Raw genomic sequence first — 25,174 nt, 5'->3', positions numbered from 1 at the left:
CCCTTTTCTGTCTACACACTGTGTCTGCTTGTAAGTGTGGCAGACCGGTACTTTTTCAGAGGCGGTATAGTACCGAATATAATTCATTAGTATCGCGGTACTATACTAATACCGGTATACCGTACAACCCTAGTTCTGACACTTATATCACTTAAAAATATCAATATATTAGTTTATAAATTGTTGTGTTCACATTAAACGTCCTGGTACATTTTACTCTCTTTTGTAGATCCAACTTGACCACCATCCTAAATGGTAGACAAGAGTCAAATGTTTACGTTAAGCCTTGGTTCAAGTCATGCTTTATTTGTGATTTATAAATCATGCCTTTTTATAATGTCTATGTACCTCTTAGCTCCACTTGTAATCATACAGTAAAAGAGTCTCATAAGGATATTGTTCACTCTTTCTTTGCAAGGGAGCACAAAAACAAACAAACAATGCATGTCATTTTCAGCACACGTATTTAGGAAACGTACCTGCCACACAAAGCAAGCAATCATTTTAATGGGAGCACAAATTATATGCAGGATTTAAATCACATCAATTTGCTAAGCAAATTACTTTAGCACACAATCTGCCACTAAGCTGCTTGTTATTGTAGACTCAGTGCTGGTGTACAATGTTGGACGATAGCTTTTCTTTCTTGTTGTTGATTAAAAGGTTGGTTTTATAGCTCTGCTCTCAGTTGCATGCCGACTGTTAGGACGTTGATATAGTCCCGTTTCGATTTCAGATTTAGATTTGGACTTAGATCCCGGGTCTAAACTGGGCGCCAAAGTTGACCAACTTGTCATATTTTTTCATCCTCCTTCTACTAACAAGGAGAAAGGCATTATTTACAAACCCCGTTTCCATATGAGTTGGGAAATTGTGTTAGATGTAAATATAAACGGAATACAATGATTTGCAAATCCTTTTCAACCCATATTCAATTGAATGCACTACAAAGACAAGATATTTGATGTTCAAACTCATAAACTTTATCTTTTTTATTGCAAATAATAATTAACTTAGAATTTCATGACTGCAACACGTGCCAAAGTAGTTGGGAAAGGGCATGTTCACCACTGTGTTACATGGCCTTTCCTTTTAACAACACTCAGTAAACGTTTGGGAACTGAGGAGACACATTTTTGAAGCTTCTCAGGTGGAATTCTTTCCCATTCTTGCTTGATGTACAGCTTAAGTTGTTCAACAGTCCGGGGGTCTCCCTTGTGCTATTTTAGGCTTCATAATGCGCCACACATTTTCAATGGGAGACAGGTCTGGACTACAGGCAGGCCAGTCTAGTACCCGCACTCTTTTACTATGAAGCCACGTTGATGTAACACGTGGCTTGGCATTGTCTTGCTGAAATAAGCAGGGGCGTCCATGGTAACGTTGCTTGGATGGCAACATATGTTGCTCCAAAAGCTGTATGTACCTTTCAGCATTAATGGCGCCTTCACAGATGTGTAAGTTACCCATGTCTTGGGCACTAATTCACCCCCATACCATCACAGATGCTGGCTTTTCAACTTTGCGCCTATAACAATCCGGAAGGTTCTTTTTCTCTTTGGTCCGGAGGACACGACGTCCACAGTTTCCAAAAACAATTTGAAATGTGGACTCGTCAGACCACAGAACACTTTTCCACTTTGTAACAGTCCATCTTAGATGAGCTCAGGCCCAGCGAAGCCGACGGCCTTTCTGGGTGTTGTTGATAAATGGTTTTCGCCTTGCATAGGAGAGTTTTAACTTGCACTTACAGATGTAGCGACCAACTGTAGTTACTGACAGTGGGTTTCTGAAGTGTTCCTGAGCCCATGTGGTGATATCCTTTACACACTGATGTCACTTGTTGATGCATTACAGCCTGAGGAATCGAAGGTCACGGGCTTAGCTGCTTACGTGCAGTGGTTTCTTCAGATTCTCTGAACCCTTTGATGATATTACGGAGCGTAGATGGTGAAATCTCTAAATTCCTTGCAATAGCTGGTTGAGAAAGGTTTTTCTTAAACTGTTCAACAATTTGCTCACGCATTTGTTGACAAAGTGGTGACCCTCGCCCCATCCTTGTTTGTGAATGACTGAGCATTTCATGGAATCTACTTTTATACCCAATCATGGCACCCACCTGTTCCCAATTTGCCTGTTCACCTGTGGGATGTTCCAAATAAGTGTTTGATGAGCATTCCTCAATTTTATCAGTATTTATTGCCACCTTTCCCAACTTCTTTGTCACGTGTTGCTGGCATCAAATTCTAAAGTTAATGATTATTTGCAAAAAAAAAAAAGTTTATCAGTTTGAACATCAAATATGTTGTCTTTGTAGCATATTCAACTGAATATGGGTTGAAAATGATTTGCAAATCATTGTATTCCGTTTATATTTACATCTAAAACAATTTCCCAACTCATATGGAAACGGGGTTTGTATAATTCGGAATGAACTTTCACGAGCTCCGAGGCGAGAAAGCAGCTCACGATCTCATAATGTCAATATGGCAGTACACGAGCTAATTAGTCTCTGTATTGACACTTATAATAACAATATCACTAATACTTGGGGTGGTATAGCTCTGTTGGTAGAGTGGTGATGCCAGCAACTTGAGAGTTCCATGTTCGATACCCGCTTCCGCCATCCTAGTCACTGCCGTTGTGTCCTTGGGCAAGACCTACCTGCTCCCAGTGCCACCCACACTGGTTTAAATGTAACTGACCATATTTTTCTGACTATAAGTCGCAGTTTTTTTCATAGTTTGGCCGGGGGTGCGACTTATACTCAGGAGCGACTTATGTGTGAAATTATTAACACATTAGCGTAAAATATCAAATAATATTATTTAGCTCATTCACGTAAGAGACTAGACGTATAAGATTTCATGGGGTTTAGCGATTAGGAGTGACAGATTGTTTGGTAAACGTATAGCATGTTCTATATGTTATAGTTATTTGAATGACTCTTACCATAATATGTTACGTTAACATACCAGGCACGTTCTCAGTTGGTTATTTATGCCTCATATAACGTACACTTATTCAGCCTGCTGTTCACTATTCTTTATTTATTTTAAATTGCCTTTCAAATGTCTATTCTTGGTGTTGGCTTTTATCAAATAAATTTCCCCCAAAAATGCGACTTATACTCCAGTGCGACTTATATATGTTTTTTTCCTTCTTTATTATGCATTTTCGGCCAGTGCGACTTATACTCCGGAGCGACTTATACTCCGAAAATTACGGTAGATATTGGGTTTCACTTTGTAAAAGCGCTTTGAGTCACTAGAGATAAGCTCTATATAAATATAATTCACTTCACTTCACTATTTGGTTAATATTCAGGTCATGGAATGGACATGGAGTATTGGTGGCGCTTTTTGGATGTTTATTTGGAGGGCTTAATGGGCGTAATAGAGGACCTCTTGTTGACTCCATTGTAAGCAGATTTTTATTTACGTTTATTCGCGAGTTTGAATGTATTATAAATATGCACATTTGTTTTCTTGTCACTCATAATGATTGTGAACAGTAGGCAAAATCCTCAAAAATGTGCAGTTTCCCTTTAAACCAAAAAACTAAGGAATAACATAACTGGCCCAAATCCTCACAAAAATGTGACCTGAAAACCAAAATGTCCAACAACCGGTCTGTCTTACCACAATTGGTCTTTTATGGCTTCTCTCCTGTCATGATGAACATGTGGACACATTTTTTGACAGATATTAGGAATTTCAATAATGCAACAACTCACCATTCAATTTAATCCAGATTCTTCTGGCGACGATTCGATTCAGAGTCAATTTAACATGATTCTAAATTCAATACCATTCTCACAATATATTATTCGGGGTATAAAATACCTTTTCAAAACAGGTTAAAAAAGCTCTTTTGGCATATGATGTGTATATGTCCAGTGAGTAAGCACGGATATTGACAAAAAAAACGGGAAAAAATAATTAATGAAACATTTGGAATGGATTCACAATCATGATTTTCTTCGTCACCCTGCCAAGATATGGTACGTTTGAGATTGCTGAAGCCCTTAATAAGGTTTTAGCTGGTGGAATAAAAATAGTTATATTATTAAAAAATTATAAAAAATACATGACATTTCTTAAGGGGGTTAAATTAGATATCACATTAATTTACTTTGTTATCATCAACACAAATCTACAGTAAGATCCGGATGTTTTGTTCGGATAGTCTAGCTTATATTGATTGACCTACATTGTATTGGTTTTAGTACCTAACATGTACTAAAACCTCTAAAGGCCTTAGTGGCCACATGCGTGGACAGCACCTTTTAGCTCTTATTTCCAAAATTGTGTACACTACTGAATTGGGGTCTTTTGGCCACTTATGTGGACACTTATACTGCCATCTGGTGGTGTCAGAAGAGTATAACATACAATTGAATTTGGAAAAAAAAAGTGTAAAAATAAAAATTAGCATGCCACTACACATTAAGTACACGTTTGTGTACTTATGGACTAAGTACACTACCGTTCAAAAGTTTGGGGTCACATTGAAATGTCCTTATTTTTGAAGGAAAAGCACTGTACTTTTCAATGAAGATAACTTTAAACTAGTCTTAACTTTAAAGAAATACACTCTATACATTGCTAATGTGGTAAATGACTATTCTAGCTGCAAATGTCTGGTTTTTGGTGCAATATCTACATAGGTGTATAGAGGCCCATTTCCAGCAACTATCACTCCAGTGTTCTAATGGTACAATGTGTTTGCTCATTGGCTCAGAAGGCTAATTGATGTTTAGAAAACCCTTGTGCAATCATGTTCACACATCTGAAAACAGTTTAGCTCGTTACAGAAGCTACAAAACTCACCTTCCTTTGAGCAGATTGAGTTTCTGGAGCATCACATTTGTGGGGTCAATTAAACGCTCAAAATGGCCAGAAAAAGAGAACTTTCATCTGAAACTCGACAGTCTATTCTTGTTCTTAGAAATGAAGGCTATTCCACAAAATTGTTTGGGTGACCCCAAACTTTTGAACGGTAGTGTACATTATATCAAAAGATGATTTTTAGTTTTTATTCTAATTAGCGTCCAATAAGCCCAAATAGCAAAGAAAAAGAAAACAAAGCATGTAAACAAACTGCTTGGGCCTCAAGAGGTTTTTATTTAAAGTTTGTCATGGCGTGGACTTTGGGGGGTTTGTTTTCCCGAGATGCAAGAAAGGTTGGATCGGACATGGTGTGAAGGTAAGGACATTATTTATTTTAACACTAAACTACAAAAGGGGTACAAACAAAAGGCGCGCTTAAGGCGGAGATAAACTTGGCTAAGAAACAAAACTACCACAAAGGCAAAACTATGGACAATAAACAAAAACTTACTTGGAATGCAGGGAACTATGGCATGGATTTCAGAGGTATCATCAGGTAACAGAAGCAATGTCGCCAGGACGACCAACTGAAAATGACAGGCTTAAATAGTAGTCTCTGATGAGCAACAGGTGCGCAAAAAGGCAGGTGAAAATCATAAGTAATCATGGTGACTAAACTCAGGAAGTGCATAACCAGGAACTAAAAGGAGTCCAAAACAAACCGATTACACAAAACATGATCCGACCACGGATCATGACAAAGTTGCCCCTGCATCCTCCAAGTTTTTCACTGGAAAACGTTTGGACACTCGTGATGCAAACCATTCGGTCACCGTGCGGCCGCTCTGGAGAAAAATTATTGGGACAACGTCACCCCTAAAAAAAGGGAAAATATGGATTTGGTCCACAACTTTCAATGAGATTTGGGAATGTTTGTAGGAATGTTTGTCCATCTATCCAAAATAAGTTTGTTTTGGTCTGAAGTCACTAATTTTGGTTGAGAAAGAGGGCATAGATTTTTATTTTAGATAAGTCCAAATGTGTTTGGGGTCAGCAACCCGCGGCTCTTGCCGCCCTAGTGGCTCCCTGGAGCATTTTTTAAAAAAGGATAGAAAATGGAACAAGATGGGGGCAAATAACTTTTTGGGTTTTAGTATGTTTTTTGTTTGAGGACAAACATGACACAAACCTTCCCAATTGTTAGAACTACCACTGTTTAATATGTTTGTGTTTATGCTTCACTGATGAGAGTATTTGGTGAACATCGTTTTTTTTCCTACTAATTTTGGCGGTTCTTAAACTCACCATAGTGTGGACTGTGACGCAACAGTTTGTTTACATGTAAAATCTCTCACCCCTTCTTTGTCTCATTTTGTCCACCAAACGTTTTATACTGTGCGTGAATGCACAAAGGTGATCTTTGTTGATGTTATTGACTTGTTGGAGTGCTAATCAGGCATATTTGGTCAGTGCATGACTACAAGCTAATCAATGCTAACATGCTATTTAGGCTAGCTGTATGTGCATATTGCATCATCATGCCTCATTTGTAGGTATACTTTTGTCCTCTTTGTATATAATATAGTTTTGCATGTCTCATGACACGTTATCTGTATGTAATATTGGCTGCATTTCTGATAGTTGTTTGTGTGCCATGTTGTTCCAGACCACAGCAAACATTACTCAGCTTGCCAAAGTGTGTAATAAATCCATTAAAAGAAGACAGCCTGCCATTTCCTTTAACTCGGACACACACTTCTATACATTTGGCCATTAAAAGCCGGTAATTTCCAGGAGTTATCTCACCTTCTGAGCAGCCTCTGATTTACTAATGGTTTCTAATGTAAAAATGTGTAGAATAAATATGAAATGTCAACATTTCTGTCAACAAAGATTTTTTTCAGCCTGCGACACAGTCATTTTGATAGTAGGCTATTATAGCTAATATAGACACTTACGTCATGTGTTGCCTTCATTATAAGACTTATATATGGCTTTTCATTTTTTGCGGCTCCAGACAGATTTGTTTTTTGTATTTTTGGTCCAATATGGCTCTTTCAACAATTTGGGTTTCCGACCCCTTGGTTAAGACATGAGTCAGTTTCCTGCAAAACGTAACCTCCAGCTGAATTAATTCCATCATAAGGAAGTGTGTCTGTTTACTTGTGCTATTTGACATTAGCAGTGTGTGCAGGGCGTCGCGGTTTTTAAAATTGCTTTGGAACAGGGCGGGATATACTCTGCAGGTGAATAAAAAGCCTCATTGAAAGGAGGAAAAGACGTGGCAGACTCTGCCTCCGCCTCACCTCTCTTTCAGCCCACGCTGCCTTTGACTTGAGCGCACTGAGGTCTGGACCAGCATTCATCCACACTGTGAAGACAGAGTAATGTTGTGCTGACCGTGATGCACCATTTCATAAAATGACAAACCATTTCCTGGCATGGCTGTTCTAAATTTAGAACATATGACGGTAATACTGGCATGCAATATGTCCCCACACCGTCTGGCTGCTCACCTTATCATCTGTTCAGGCTGCATGTCATCCAAAAATCTACAGGATGCACCCGTATAAGTTGTTCCTATCGAAGCGACCCAGGGTTTGTGTCATGGTGACACTGTGTTGTTGTTCTTTGAAACCTATGTGGCAGATGGTCACCACAACATTATGGCTGCAGGTGAGCAGCATGCCTGCCATCACTAGCTTTAAGAGATGGGGTGAGGTTGTGTTTTATCAACAACACCAGTGGATATGCACCTGCTGCACTGCAATAAGTCAGTGTTCAAAAACAAGAAAAAAAAAATACAACAATTAGGGGTATTTTATTTGAACTAAGCAAAATTATCTGCCAATAGAACAAGAAAATGTGGCTTGTCAAGACTTTCCAAAACAAGTAAAATAAGCTAACTTCAATGAACCCAAAAATACCTTAAAATAAGTATATTCTCACTAATAACAAGTGCACTTTTCTTGGTAGAAAAAAAAAAGACACCTTTTTGCTCAATATGTTGAAAAATATTCTTAAATGAAGTAAATGCTAGTGCCATTATCTTGACATAATGATATGCGCTCTGCATTACATTTCTTGAAACCAGCAAACTTATACTAAAAACTAGTTTATTGTTCTTAATGGAAAGGCAACAAGGCAACCGCTTGTTACTCTCTGGGTCTCCTAGCCGCTCAGGCAAATCATAATGTCTAAAAATGCATTTTTTCCATCAACAACATGACATCATCACGCCAAGTGCGTGCTCTTTCAGTCAATTAGTGCGCATATATACAGCCCGGCCTCCGGCCAAAATGTTTTAATTGTAATTTTGAAGAATTTACCTGAATGTGCATAAACTATTTCTGTTCAAAATAGTTATAAATGTCACATGTTAAATGTTAAAACATTAACTGTCAGTTTACTGTACTGTGCCAACTGTACTACTATATGAGTACGTTTCTTCTCTTATTTCATTGAAAATAAAACAGCAAAGTCCATTTAGCTGTCATCTGTTTTAATTATGAGTCATGATTTATTTTTTTCATGCTACAAATAATAAATTATTATTTTAAAAAAGTAGTTTTATACTTGTGAGTGTTGATGACACAGCTTTGCAACAGTTGATATTCTAGTTTCAAGCATGTTTTACTCAATATAGGTCATCAAATCTCAGCAACAAGCTGTAATATCTTACTGAGATCATTTAGGACCAAAACCCTTAAAACAAGTAAAACACTAACATAAAATCTGCTTAGTGAGAAGAATTATCTTATCAGACAGAAAATAAGCAAATATCACCCTTATTTGAGATATTTCATCTTACTTAGATTTCAGTTTTTGCAGTGTGTCAAATAATCAAGACGTACAAAGGTTTGGTCTCAGTCTGTTTTATGCAAAACTTGACACAGCGATGCAAATGATGCTTCATCAACACTTGACCGATCAGGGAGGCACCAGAAAACGATCACGTTAGCTTTCGTAACACCCAGCAGTTGATTGAACAAGTTTGGACAGATAAAACAACAGTGTGCATGCAATAGATAGATTTTATTTAGTAGGGCAATGGTTCTCAAACTTTTTTCACCGAGAACCACCTCAGTATACACTTGGCTATCCAAATACCACCAAAACGATCAACATTAAAATACAGTAGCGTATGTAGCGGGTATTTGGGATACGCTAATATATATATTAGTGTGTTATTAGCACTAATAGGATAGGATAAAATAGGAGACTAGGTATAAAACTAATCAGAACAAAAACACGGGCTAGTGGGGAACAGAAGATCTAAATTCGGCTGCAGGAGCTGGTGGTCAGTAATAATTACACAGAAACAGAACATTCAGTTTGGTGCAGGTACCATGTATTGCAAAGAGTGTACTACAAAATATTTGCAACAGAAATAAAGGGAAAAAATAGAAAAACACACAATATTTACAACTGCAGTTAGAAAATGGTTGATAAGTACACATCAAAAGTTATTGGTTGGATTGGAATTGAACAACAAAACTTGTGTGTGACACAACAGAAAATGTACACCATCCCAGAACTGATGCAAAGACCCGTGAGGGTTCGTGGAGAAGTTGTATAGAATGTCCAAGGGTTATAGTTAGGAGAAGGAGTGAGTGGGATGATGCACCAGAGTTCATGGAGTGTGTGGGGGACAGACTGTGGCAGCCTTCCCACCAGACCAGTAGTTTTCTGTTAATGCTAGGTTCACACCAACGGCACTTTGACAGCGCTTTAAAGCGCCATGCAAAGCGGCGTTAAAGCGTAACAAAGCCTGATTAAAGCGTGAGGGTCCTAATGGATCGTGGGAAAGCTTGTAGTGAAGCGGGACATGCGGCAAGTTCGCCAAAATGTTTTAAACGGTTTTTAAAAATTTGGCGCTCTGTCAAGAATGGAATAAAGCGCCGAGAGCGTATCAAAGCGTGACAAAGCTTGACAAAGCTCAGCAAAGCTTGACTCAAAGCGTAGGAAAGCTTAACAGATCTTGGTTCAAAGCGCAGACCCCAGTCTACAACTACAAATAGGAAGTGACTGTGATATTGACTAGTGACATTGAATATAAAAAATAAAAGAAATGCCTTTTATTATTGTCAACTAGCATAAGAAATGAAAGATATATATTTATTAAGATGACAAAGAAATAAAAGAAATTAAGATATAAAACATAATAAATAATAAACATAATATAACGAACAAAAAGAGAAATTGAAAAAATAAATGAATATAAAAAATAAAAGAAATGCCTTTTATTATTGTCAACTAGCACAAGAAATGAAAGATAGATATTTATTAAGATGACAAAGAAATAAAAGAAATGAAGATATAAATCATAATAAATAATAAATAATAAACATAATATAACGGGAAAAAAAGAGGAATTGAAAAAATAAATTAATATAAAAAATGTGTGGAAAACAGTATACTGAGTTTTTCACTCTTTTTTTACTTATTTGTTTATCATATTTCTATTTTTTATTAAATTATGTGTTTTATCCTGTATATAATAAAACAAAAAGAGAAATCAGATAAATAGATAAATCTAAAAAAATGTGGGGGAAACTTAGTATACTGAGTTTTTCACATTTTTTTTTTACTTATTTGTTTATCATATTTCTCTTTTTTATTACATGATGTGTTTTATCCTGTATATAATAAAACAAAAAGAGAAATCAAATAAATAGATAAGTCTAAAAAAATGTGGGGAAAACTATAGTATACTGAGTTTTTCACATTTTTTTCTTATTTTTGTTGTAACAATGCACAACAGAGCTTGATAATCGTGTCAGAGCCTGATTTAAAGCGTCAGGATCGCATCAAAGCGTAATAAAGTTCAATAAAGCGTAATAAAACGTATCAAAGCGTGATTTAAAGCGTATCAAAGCGGCATCAAATCGTGAGGAACGGTAACAAAGCGGCAACTAATTCGTATCAGAGCGAATCAGAGCGTATCAAAGCATAACATTACTTCGGAGATCGGGATATTCGTGGAAAAATTGACAAAAATTACGGCGCTTTGCTCGCCGCTTTAAAGCGCGGCAAGCGCCGTTGGTGTGAACCAGGCATTAGTTATTAGGTGGACACAGAAGCCCCATCTCTAGGTTCAATGATCCATCCATCCATTGTCTACCGCTTATTCCCTTCGGGGTCGCGGGGGGCGCTGGAGCCTATCTCAGCTACAATCGGGCGGAAGGCGGGGTACACCCTGGACAAGTCGCCACCTCATCGCAGGGCCAACACAGATAGACAGACAACATTCACACTCACATTCACACACTAGGGCCAATTTAGTGTTGCCAATCAACCTATCCCCAGGTGCATGTCTTTGGAGGTGGGAGGAAGCCGGAGTACTCGGAGGGAACCCACGCAGTCACGGGGAGGACATGCAAACTCCACACAGAAAGATCCCGAGGCCGGGATTGAACTCACGACTACTCAGGACCTTTGTATTGTGAGGCAGACGCACTAACCCCTCTACCACCGTGCTGCCAGGTTCAATAATGAAATACAAAATTATGTCTGTCTATAAATAAATAAATAGATGGCGAGCTTGAACCTAGAGCTGGGGCTCCTGTGTCCACTAATAACTAACAAAAAACTACTGTTCTGGTGGGAAGGCTGCCACAGTCTGTCTCCCACACACTCCATGAACTCTGGTGCATCATCCCACTCACTCCTTCTCCTAACTATAACCTTTGGACATTTTATACAACTTCTCCACGAACCCTCACGGGTCTTTGCATCAGTTCTGGGATGGTGTACATTTTCTGTTGTGTGACACACAAGTTTTGTTGTTCAATTCCAATCCAATCAATAACTTTTGATGTGCACTTATCAACCATTTTCTAACTGCAGTTGTAAATATTGTGTGTTTTTCTATTTTTTCCCTTTTTTTCTGTTGCAAATATTTTGTAGTACACTCTTTAAAATACATGGTACCTGCACCAAACTGAATGTTCTGTTTCTGTGTAATTATTACTGACCACCAGCTCCTGCAGCCGAATGTAGATCTTCTGTTCCCCACTAGCCCGTGTTTTTGTCCTGATTAGTTTTATACCTAGTCTCCTATTTCATCCTATCCTATTAGTGCTAATAACACACTAATATATACAAACCCCGTTTCCATATGAGTTGGGAAATTGTGTTAGATGTAAATATAAACGGAATACAATGATTTGCAAATCATTTTCAAGCCATATTCAGTTGAATATGCTACAAAGACAACATATTTGATGTTCAAACTGATAAAAACATTTTTTTTTCGCAAATAACCATTAACTTTAGAACTTGATGCCAGCAACACGTGACAAAGAAGTTGGGAAAGGTGGCAATAAATACTGATAAAGTTGAGGAATGCTCATCAAACACTTATTTGGAACATCCCACAAGTGAACATGCAAATCGGGAACAGGTGGGTGCCATGATTTGGTATAAAAGTAGATTCCATGAAATGCTCAGTCATTCACAAACAAGGATGGGGTGAGGGTCATCACTTTGTCAACAATTGCGTGAGCAAATTGTTGAACAGTTTAAGAAAAACCTTTCTCAACCAGCTATTGCAAGGAATTTAGGGATTTCACCATCTACGGTCCGTAATATCATCAAAGGGTTCCGAGAATCTGGAGAAATCACTGCACGTAAGCAGCTAAGCCCGTGACCTTCGATCCCTCAGGCTGTACTGCATCAACAAGCGACATCAGTGTGTAAAGGATATCACCACATGGGCTCAGGAACACTTCAGAAACCCACTGTCAGTAACTACAGTTGGTCACTACATCTGTAAGTGCAAATTAAAACTCTCCTATGCAAGACGAAAACCGTTTATCAACAACACCCAGAAACGCCTTCGGCGTCGCTGGGTCTGAGCTAATCTAAGATGGACTGATACAAAGTGGAAAAGTGTTCTGTGGTCTGATGAGTCCACATTTCAAATTGTTTTTGGAAACAGTGGATGTCGTGTCCTCCGGACCAAAGAGGAAAAAACCATCCGGACTGTTATAGGTGCAAAGTTGAAAAGCCAGCATGTGTGATGGTATGGGGGTGTATTAGTGTCCACGACATGGGTAACTTACACATCTGTGAAGGCACCATTAATGCTGAAAGGTACATGCAGCTTTTGGAGCAACATATGTTGCCATCCAAGCAACGTTACCATGGACGCCCCTGCTTATTTCAGCAAGACAATGCCAAACCACGTGTTACATCAACGTGGCTTCATAGTAAAAGAGTGCGGGTACTAGACTGGCCTGCCTGTAGTCCAGACCTGTCTCCCATTGAAAATGTGTGGCGCATTATGAAGCCTAAAATACCACAAGGGAGACCCCCGGACTGTTGAACAACTTAAGCTGTACATCAAGCAAGAATGGGAAAGAATTCCACCTGAGAAGCTTCAAAAAAGTGTTGTTAAAAGGAAAGGCCATGTAACACAGTGGTGAACATGCCCTTTCCCAACTACTTTGTCACGTGTTGCAGCCATGAAATTCCAAGTTAATTATTATTTGCAATAAAAAAATAAAGTTTATGAGTTTGAACATCAAATATGTTGTCTTTGTAGCATATTCAACTGAATATGGGTTGAAAAGGATTTGCAAATCATTGTATTCCGTTTATATTTACATCTAACACAATTTCCCAACTCATATGGAAACGGGGTTTGTAGATCACAACCACGTTTATTACTGCTTGTTGACTGCGGGCTGCTGCGAGGATGTGTCCATCCGTCTGTTGTGAAGTGAAGTGAACTACATTTATATAGCGCTTTTTCTCAATTGACTCAAAGCGCTTTACATTGTGAAACCCATTATCTAAGTTACATTTAAACCAGTGTAGGTGGCACTGGGAGCAGGTGGGTAAAGTGTCTTGCCCAAGGACACAACGGCAGTGACTAGGATGGCAGAAGCGGGGATCGAACCTGCAACCCTCAAGTTGCTGGCATGGCCACTCTACCAACCAAGCTATACCGCCCTCTGTTAAGTGGCTCTGTTGCAAGTTGTGGCGGCCCTGTGAATTGATTGCTATAAACGACATTAATAAGACATGGCGGCCAGCTCCACTTTCAGAAAGACACCTGATGCTTTTCTTTCACCTGTACGGAGGCGAGCAGGAAGGAATCGGCTGAGAGGGATTGGCAGCAGAGCCAACGCTGCCGTCATTTGCACTTGATGGCACGTTGCCTCTTCTCGCTGTTGTTGACATCACACCGTTTTTAAAAGGTGTGCTCACACTAGGCTGGTAGAGTGAACTGTTTGACCGCTTTTTGTCATATTCAACATAAAGTGACGTGTGTGCCGGGAATTGTGTGACATCTAAGTGTTTGCTCCGCCAGGTTGGGAGATAAGACATCTGGCAATGTGATCCTGATAGCAACACACTCATTTAAACTGTAATGGTTACCTGGAGGCTATTCAGCTGGTAAATAGGTCAGCGAGCACACTGGCACGCTAATGTGCCAGTTTGGAAACAACAGAATCACATAAGCACAGCTCTTTTGGGTGTGACATGTGAACAAACTTATCATCAATAATTGTTCATTTTTTATTTTCATACAAGCAGGATTATGACGTTCAAGTTTGAAAAGAAGTACCTAACTCAAAGTCATTAAATTTCAGAACTCAAAGTTTTGCCATCATTTTTTGCAATGTAATGAATGCAATGTCATGTTTTTGTGTGAAAAACACACATTTTTTGTATTCTTGCTTGCTTTTTTTTAACATTTGCATTATGGCCATCAGTGAAGAAAAATCCATAAATTAGCTGCAGGGTTCAAAGCGTAGGAAAAAAGGAATGGCTTATGATCCGGAATTAACGGTGAATGACATGCATTTAAATGCCTACTGAAATGAGATTTTCTTATTTAAACGGGAATAGCAGATCCATTCTATGTGTCATATTTGATCATTTCGCGATATTGCCATATTTTTGCTGAAAGGATTTAGTAGAGAACATCGACGATAAAGTTCGCAACTTTTGGTCGCTGATAAAAAAGTCTTGCGGAAGTAGCGTGACGTCACAGGTTGTGGAGCTCCTCACATCTGCACATTGTTTACAATCATGGCCACAAGCAGCGAGAGCGATTCGGACTGAGAAAGCGACGATTTCCCCATTAATTTGAGCGAGGATGAAAGATTTGTGGATGAGGAAAGTGAGAGTGAAGGACTAGAGGGCAGTGGAAGATAGGGAAGATGCTGTGAGAGGCGGGTGGGACCTAATATTCAGCTGGGAATGACTAAAACAGTAAATAAACACAAGACATATATATACTCTATTAGCCACAACACAACCAGGTTTCTGCTGCCCACTGCTCCCTAAGGGGATGGGACAAATGCAGAGGACAAATTTCACCACATCTAGTGTGTGTGTGACAATCATTGGTACTTTAATCTTTTAATCTTTAATATTTAATATGCCACAAATGAATCCCGCATAACAAACACCTCCCCCCTCCCGTCCATATAACCCGCCAATACAAATCAAACACCCGCACAACACACTTATTCCCACAACCCAAAGTACCGTTCACCTCCGCAAAGTTCATATAGCACATATATTTCCCCAAAGTTACGTACGTGACATGCACATAGCGGCACGCGCGTACGGGCAAGCAATCAAATGTTTGGAAGCCGCAGCTGCGTACTCACGGTAGCGCGTATCCAACTCAAAGTCCTCCTGGTAAGAGTCTCTGTTGTCCCAGTTCTCCACAGGCCAATGGTAAAACTCGATTGTCATCGTTCGGGAATGTAAACAATGAAACACCGGCTACGTGTTTGTGTTGCTGCAGCCGGCAGATAATACACCGCTTCCCACCTACAGCTTTCTTCTTTGCTATCTCCATTGTTCATTAAACAAATTGCAAAAGATTCACCAACACAGATATCCAGAATACTGTGGAATTTTGCGATGAAAACAGACGACTTAATAGCTGGCCACAATGGTCTCCCAAATTTTCCGCTACAATCCATGACGTCACGCGCAAACGTCATCATACCGAGACGTTTTCAGCAGGATATTTTGCGGGAAATTTAAAATTGCACTTTACTATTCTAACCCGGCCGTATTGGCATGTGTTGCAATGTTAAGATTTCATCATTGATATATAAACTATCAGACAGCGGGTCAGTAGTAGTGGGTTTCAGTAGGCCTTTAAGTATCGTGTTTTTCGGACCATAAGGCGCACTTAAAATCATTTCATTTTCTCAAAACTCGACAGTGCGCCTTATAACACGCCTAATGTATGGTATAATTTTGGTTGTGCTTACCGACCTCGAAGCTATTTTATTTGGTACATGGTGAAATGATAAGAGATCCAAAAATAAGACGTTACAGTAATCGAGACGTAACAATGCATGAATAATGATCTCAGTGTCTGCGGTGGACAAATTGGGGCCAATTTTAGCGATATTACGGAGATGAAAGAAGGCTGTTTTAGTAACACTCTTAATGTGTGACTCATATGAGGAAGTTGGGTCGAATATAATACAGAGATTCTGTACCGAGTCGCTTTGTGTAATTGTTTTGTTGTCAAATGGGTAAATATATAATAATAATAATAGGTGTCGGTGTCCATACTTGCCAACCTTGAGACCTCCAAATTTGGGAGATTTGGGGGGTTGAAGAGGTGGGCGGGGTTAAGGGGGAGGAGTATATTTATAGCTAGAATTCACTCATATATATATATATATATATATATATATATATATATATATATATATATATATATATATACATACATACATACATACATACATATATATATATATATATATATATATATATATATATATATATATATATATATATATATATATATATATATATATATATATATATATATATATATATATATATATATATATACACATATAAATAAAATAGATACTTGAATTTCAGTGTTCATTTATTTACACATATACACAAAAAACACTCCTCTCTACTCATTGTTGTATTTGAAAGTGCAATGCTTTGCAGCCAGTAGCACAGCCTTTGAAGGAGCATAGGTATGGACAGTGTAATATTCTGGGTTGGAGTCAATAACCAGGCGAGGTGATGAAGTTACATCTCTTTACTTCATACATCAGAACCGACTCCCACACTTGCCGTCAGGGTGCGCAATATAACGTAAACCGTTGGCCAACCAAAAAGTATTTTTGTTTTGCCAACGGTTTACGTTATATTGCGCACCCTGACGACAAGTGTGGGAGTCGGTTCTGAAGTATGAAGTAAAGAGCGGACGTGACGACAGGCTGTCCTCACTCAGGTCCGCACGGACCTGGAGGGGGCGTGCCTTAAGTCCGGCCGGAAATCGGGATACATTCGGGAGAATGGTTGTCCCGGGAGATTTTCGGGAGAGGCACTGAAATTCGGAAGTCTCCCGGAAAATTCGGGAGGGTTGGCAAGTATGTCGGTGTCTAACAGGTACGATAATCAGCATCTCCATTTTCTTAAGAAAAAAAATTAAGTTTATGAGTTTGAACATCAAATATTTTGTCTTTGTAGTGCATTCAATTGAATATGGGTTGAAAAGGAGTTGCAAATCATTGTATTCCGTTTATATTTACATCTAACACAATTTCCCAACTCATATGGAAACGGGGTTTGTAATATTTGGCATTTTGTATGGCCCATATGATCAATAGATGGCTGCTAACTAGGGCATTACAAAACAAGCTGAAGTAGACTTGGCACTTTGTTATTGGCATTAATACGTACCTGTGATGATAACAATGAGGATCTTTGCACGGTTCTGTTACCTGTGAATGTGCTTTAGAACCCTTTGAATGCTTTAATGGAGCACTAATGTAGGCATAGCCAACATGAGATATAAAGTGAGAGAGCACATCAGGTTACACCCCTCTTTGATAGCACTTTCAATAATTAACTTCTCAGATATGCATTTCACAACTCCTTTGGGAGTCAATGTTTGGTAGAAAATACATTTTTTAAGGTGGTTTCTTTTGGTAATTAGTTTATCCCACACTGCTGCAAAGTCATCTTTTTTTTTTTAAACATGCGACGTTCCAAAATAATGATTCTCTTTCCTTGTTAAGGGTAACAATACAAAATAAATATACCCAGATTGGGTGTTCTTCCTTATTGCCCTGCTGGTCTTTTCAGCTCAAACACACACACACACACACACACACACACACACACACACACACACACACACACACACACACACACACACACACACACACACACACACACACACACACACACACACACACACACACACACACACACACACACACACACACACACACACACGCAAGTGTATTTGCTCTTGTCACTCTATTGCTGGTTGGTGCATCATGTGGTACCCAGGCGAGTGTTGTTGTCAATGTTAATATGCATAATTTTGCAATTTTCTAAACTGATTTCTTTTCTTCTGTGCAGAGCAAAGAAAAAAATATTCTAACTCCAATTTTATCATGCATGAGACGTCCCAGTATCATGTTGAGGTAAGACCATCTGTGTTTGTGTTGGATTTAAGGGAAGTTAAGATATGAGACGGTTTGGATTGTTGAATCTGGAAATCAATGTATCTTTGTCTTTATTTATCTTATGAATGGTAGAACTTTTTGTCGTTGCAAGCTACTGCAGTTGACATCTAAATAAGGCTTAACATTTTATTTTAAAACACATTTGTGAACATTTTAACTGCCTAATAAATACTAAAGTGACACAGTTATAGTATAGTTTGACAATAACATTTTTGATGTCCTACTTTGTGAATGCAGAATTGTTGCAGTCCATCTTATATATTTTCCTTGTAACTCAAGATTTAAAAATGTTTTTTATTTTCTCAAATTGTTATATTATTTAAAATGTTTTATTAAAAAAAAAAATAACGTATAGAATATATCTTGGATTTTAATTATTTTCAACTGAAAAGATTAGGAGTTAGTGTCAGGATCCAGCTACTCTCTTGATGGCATTACAAAATAAAATAAATTGTATTTGCTGTTTTCGCTTTGCAGAAATCTTTTAAATCAAAACTTATTTTGGTATTGAGTCAAATAGATACACAATTTACAAAAAATACAAACAACAATTAAAATGCTACAATGAAAACGAAAGAACATTACATCATACAGTTATGTTATGTAAGTATGTTGTTAATGGTCATTTATGAGTGTCTCAATGAGCATCTATAGAGCAGGGATTCTCTAACTGTGGTACGTGTACCACTAACTAGTGGTATGCGGTTTCCATCTAGTGGTGCGCCGAATAATTACTTAATTAAATATTCAAACACATTGTTACTGTTCAAACTGTGTGTAATGTTAAAGAGGCCGACACTATTAAATACAACTTCTGCCTTGTTTTTAATGACTATGTAGGCCTACTACGCTACTGTATTTTAATATTGGTCATTATGGTGAGACTTGGGGTCCGCAGTAAGTCCCAATATATATATATATATATATATATATATATATATATATATATATTTTTTTTTAATTATTACTTTTTTAAATCAGTCCTTTCCAATCCATATTCTACCGCTTGTTACTCTCGGTGTCTCCTAAAAAGTAATAATTAAAAAAAATAAATATATATATATATATATATATATATATATATATATATATATATATATATATATATATATATATATATATATATATATATATATATATATATATATATATATATATATATATATATATATATATATATATAATTTTTTTTTCTTTTTAATTATTACTTTTTTAAATGAGTCCTTTCTCATCTATATTCTACTGCTTGTTACTCTCGGTGTCTCCTAGCCGCTCCATATTGTCTAATAATGCATTTTTCCATCGATAACGTGACATCATTGTGCTCTTAATATACTGTATATATATAAATATATATATATATATATATATATATATATATATATATATATATATATATATATATATATAAAACATATACATACATACATACATACATACATACATACATACATACATACATACATACATACATATATATATATATATATATATATATATATATATATATATATATATATATATATATATATATATATATATATATATATATATATATATATATATATATAATATATATATGTATATATAAAAAAATATATATAAAATATATATATATATATATATATATATATATATATATATATATATATATATATATATATATATATATATATATATATATATAATTTTTTTTTTATTATTTCTTTTTTAAATCAATCCTTTCTAATCCATATTCTACCGCTTGTTACTCTTGGTGTCTCCTAAAAAGTAAGAATTAAAAAAAAAAAAAAAAAAATATATATATATATATATATATATATATATATATATATATATATATATATATATATATATATATATATATATATATATATATATATATATATATATATATATATATATATATATATATATATATATATATATTTTTTTTTTATTTATTTATTTTTTTATTATTACTTTTTTAAATCAGTCCTTTCTCATCCATATTCTACTGCTTGTTACTCTCGGTGGCTCCTATTGTCTAAAAATGCATTTTCCCATTGATAACTTGACATAATGGCGTTCTTAATATATATATATATATATATATATATATATATATATATATATATATATATATATATATATATATATATATACATATATATATATATATATATATATATATATATATATATATATATATATATATATATATATATATATATATATATATATACATATACATATAGTGTATATATATATACATAGTTTTTTTAAAGAGTCAAAACGTTTGGGGAACCCTGTCTTAGAGGGTTAAACAAACATATCCCATGTGGATTCCACAATAAAAGCCACTAATTTGTTGACATATTATTACTAAACTAACTCACTTTTTATTCATGCGTAACTTACTTGTTTAATTTATCTCCATTCAAAATACTCTATTTTTATGTAACTTATACGTCTGTTATTTTTGTTCTACATTCTCTGTCCTCAGCACCTCTCCACCTTCATCATGGACAAGGCCGAGTCCATCATCACCGTGGACGACGCCATCAAGAAACTAGTCCTGCTTGATTCAAAAGACAAAATATGGACCCAGGAAGTGCTCCTGCAAGTCACTGATAAGTCAGTCAGGCTGCTGGACTGTGACACACAGGTGGAGCATTGATACACACGCTTACATAAAGTGCACTTAAGAAGTTTATGAACACTTTCATGCACCGTACGTTGTAAAAGACAACATTTGTTTTACTGGCCACATTTTGACGTATCAATATATTTTGTGTCTCAGGAAGAGCTGGAAAACTTTCCCCTCAGCACCATCAAAATGTGTCAGGCCGTATCGAATCAGACGCGATACGCCTCCGTGCTGCTGCTGGTGTGCCAGGACAACGAGCAGCACAAGCCAGACATTCACTTCTTCCACTGTGACGAGGTGGAGGTGGGTGTTGCCTTGGACGCTTTCTTTTTTTTAAATTCTTTGTGCACGATTGGTCCAATTTGAGCTTTAGTCCCATTCATAAACGCCTGCATTGTCAGATCAAATTGCCTGGAAAAAAAAACACACTGTAGCTATTGATGAGTAAACACACTGGCCACACATTAGGTACACCAGCTCAATGGCTCTTTTTAGAAATAAGTAGGGATGATGTTCGAAACCGGTTCTCCCGGTTGTTCGACAAGAAAAGAACCGATTCCATGGACTCGAATCCCTTTTTGAGAACCGGTTCCCGTTATCGAGGCCACTATAGTAAAGAAAAAGAGTCGGTTCTTTATTCGAATCCCTGGGAACGAATCCCGTCCCACAGGAAATGCCCTGTGGCACGGCCCAGGAAATGACGTAGCTCGGTCATTAGGCGGCAGATACAGAAAGCAGCAACAACAACGGACCGGAAAAAACGCCTCAAGGCATGGCTTCATTTTACAAAAACAATACAACGAGGAAACGGCTATCTGCAATTATTGCCAGGCTTCGCTCTCATGTAAGGGGGGGGGGGAGTACAACAAGCACGTTGGAACATGTTCAGGCTGCACATAACCTGAAGGTTAGAGAAAGGTGTCGTGGAGAAGCAACGACGAGGCACGCCCCTCTTCAACCTGCAGCGGCAATTCCAGTGATAGTGCTGGTGAGTAACTAAAGTTAAAGGCCTACTGAAATGAATTTTTTAAATTTAAACAGGGATAGCAGGTCCATTCTATATGTCATACTTGATCATTTCGCGATATTGCCATATTTTTGCTGAAAGGATTTAGTAGAGAACACCGACGATAAAGTTCACAACTTTTGGTCGCTGATAAAAAAAGTCTTGCCTGTACCGGAAGTAGCGTGACGTCGCAGATTGAAGAGCGCCTCACATTTCCCCATTGTTTACACCAGCAGCGAGAGCGATTCGGACCGAGAAAGCGACGATTACCCCATTAATTTGAGCCAGGATGAAAGATTCGTGGATGAGGAAAGTGAGAGTGAAGGACTAGAGTGCAGTGCAGGACGTATCTTTTTTCGCTCTGACCGTAACTTAGGTAGAAGGGTTCATTGGATTCCACACTTTCTCCTTTTTCTATTGTGGATCACGGATTTGTATTTTAAACAGCCTCGGATACTATATCCTCTTGAAAATGAGAGTCGAGAACGCGAAATGGACATTCACAGTGACTTATCTCCACGACAATACATCAGCGAAGCACTTTAGCTACGGAGCTAACGTGATAGCATCGTGCTTAACTGCATATAGAAACAGACGAAATAAGCCCCTGACTGGAAGGATAGACAGAAGATCAACAATACTACCAAACTCTGGACCTGTAACCACACGGTTAATGCTGTACCGTCTGGCGAAGCAATTTCGTTAGCAACAATGCTGTTGCTAACGACGCCATTGAAGCTAACTTAGCTACGGGACCTCGACAGAGCTATGCTAAAAACATTAGCTTTCCACCTACGCCAGCTCTCATCTGCTCATCAACACCCGTGCTCACCTGCGTTCCAGCGATCGACGGCGCGACGAAGGACTTCACCCGATCATCGATGCGGTAGGCGGCCCGGAGACGGAGGAAGTCAAGGTGAGGACAGCGGCGCGGGCGGCGGCGGGTGTTGTAGCTTTCGACGACACCCCGGCCGCCATCAGAGTCGGCAAGAAACATATATTTCCCCAAAGTTACTTACGTGACATGCACATAGCGACACGCACGTACGGGCAAGCGATCAAATGTTTGGAAGCCAAAGCTGTAGTCACGGTAGCGCGTCTGCTATCCAACTCAAAGTCCTCCTGGTTGTGTTGCTGCAGCCAGCCGCTAATACACCGATCCCACCTACAGCTTTCTTCTTTGCAGTCTCCATTGTTAATTGAACAAATTGCAAAAGATTCACCAACACAGATGTCCACAATACTGTGGAATTTTGCAATGAAAACAGAGCTGTTTGTATTGGGATACAATGGTGTCCAATACTTCCGCTTCAACCATTGACGTCACGCGCATACGTCATCATACATAGACGTTTTCAGCCGGAAGTTTCCCGGGAAATTTAAAATTGCACTTTATAAGTTAACCCGGCCGTATTGGCATGTGTTGCAATGTTAAGATTTCATCATTGATATATAAACTATCAGACTGCGTGGTCGGTAGTAGTGGGTTTCAGTAGGCCTTTAACTGCTGGCGGTTAATTTAATAAAAGGTAATAACATCGATTTTGATTCAATATTATGTTTTGAGCAATGACAGTTTGAAAGAAATTGATTAATGTGGACCCCGACTTAATTAAACAAGTTGAAAAACTTATTCGGGTTTTACCATTTAGTGGTCAATTGTAGGGAATATGTACTGTACTGTGCAATCTACTAATAAAAGTCTCAATCAATCAATCCACTCCCTCGCTCTCTCGCTCTCTCTGTCTCTGCCCCTCCCTCACCAAAGCTGCTGCGTGCGCACAATTGGTTTTGTTTTTAACCCCTTCTTAACCCTGAACGTACATTGAAAATACACGCAACCCTAACTCAAAATGCCGGACATTTGAGGCATTTAAGAAACTCCGCACGGACAGCCCCGCAAAAGAAGACATGTCCGGTGAAAAGAGGACGCATGGTCAGTCTAGAATATCTCCATGTTAAGAAACTCGGCTTCAGCTCCACCATGATGTCTTGTTAGTAAACACAGACACGCCCCCCCCTCCCATCCCCACACCCACACCCAGACAAACACACACACAGCGCCTCTTCTCTTGTCCCCGTTGTGACACAGGAAGAATCAGAAGGACGACACCGCAGCGCTCCAATAAAACACAATCAGATCTTCTGTTTTTAGCCGATACTACATAAAAAATAACGTAAAATAACGCAGTAATGCATCATGTAGTAACGGTAACTGAGTTACTGAATATAAAAAATAACGCGTTAGACTACTAGTTACCTCCAAAACTAAAGACAGTGTTGGGTTTGTAACGCGTTAGTCCCAACACTGTTTAGCGCACAAACATCATAAATGTTTTTTCTAATCACCTGTGCATGTTATAGGGCACAGGCACAAAATTAAACTAACACCTGTATGTCAATAACTTCTTGTTCTGTTGTAGTAATGTAGTAATGTCGCACATTTTGTCACGATTGCGGCCTGGTATCGTTGACGTGACCCCAAGATGCAGAGACCGCAAGTGATGTGCAGGAAGAAAAAAAAAAGTGATTTAATGATCCAAAAACAAAGCAGCATTATCATGGCTTAGTCGGAGACTATGGGTAAATAAAAAATGAAAAAAATGCAGATAAAAACATGCCAGCAGCACGATCGCTACACACGGCATGAACAAAAAGCAACACTAACAATGGTACACGCACACATGCAATGCATGACAGGGTCATGACACATTTCGTATTACACAAAACGAAAAGCTCCATTTTACCCATCCACATACAGATGCTGAATCCGGACATTTTGAAAGTCTCCACTCTGGCCATACTTTTCCAAAAGCTGAGTTTTTAAGAACAAAATCCTTCACCGAGAAGTTTACGCATTTAAAAAAAAAATAAAATCAGTATTTGTGTGGACAAGGCTTTATACATGCAAACCAACTACTAGAGATGTCCGATAATATCGGCCGATAAACGCTTTAAAATGTAATATCGGAAATTATCGGTATCGGTTTCAAAAAGTAAAATGTATGACTTTTTAAAACGCCGCTGTGTACACGGACGTAAGGAGAAGTACAGAGCGCCAATAAACCTTAAAGGCACTGCCTTTGCATGCCGGCCCAATCACATAATATCTACGGCTTTTCACACACACACAAGTGAATGCAACCCATACTTGGTCAACAGCCATACAGGTCACACTGAGGGTAGCCGTATAAACAACTTTAACACTGTTACA

General features: G+C 37.9%; 1 protein-coding gene across 3 annotated transcripts in view; it reads left to right on the top strand.

Annotated features, from left to right (window-relative positions):
- Positions 1-25,174, top strand: part of eps8l2 (EPS8 signaling adaptor L2) — a 111,473-nt gene that overhangs the window by 39,558 nt on the left and 46,741 nt on the right. For 2 of the 3 annotated variants that reach the window (XM_062061016.1, XM_062061015.1), the window contains 3 exons: positions 18,219-18,283; positions 20,811-20,972; positions 21,108-21,257. In XM_062061016.1, the coding sequence (XP_061917000.1) occupies positions 18,219-18,283; positions 20,811-20,972; positions 21,108-21,257 (377 nt within the window). Of the gene's footprint in view, positions 1-18,084; positions 18,147-18,218; positions 18,284-20,810; positions 20,973-21,107; positions 21,258-25,174 lie in introns of those variants that run through there. The other variant, XM_062061017.1, reaches the window with a different exon arrangement.

Source organism: Entelurus aequoreus, linkage group LG10 (genome assembly GCF_033978785.1).
Source record: "Entelurus aequoreus isolate RoL-2023_Sb linkage group LG10, RoL_Eaeq_v1.1, whole genome shotgun sequence".
NCBI classification, from domain to species: Eukaryota; Metazoa; Chordata; class Actinopteri; order Syngnathiformes; family Syngnathidae; genus Entelurus; species Entelurus aequoreus.
Note: the sequence above shows the minus strand (reverse complement) of the source record. Positions and strands in the feature narration are given on the sequence as shown.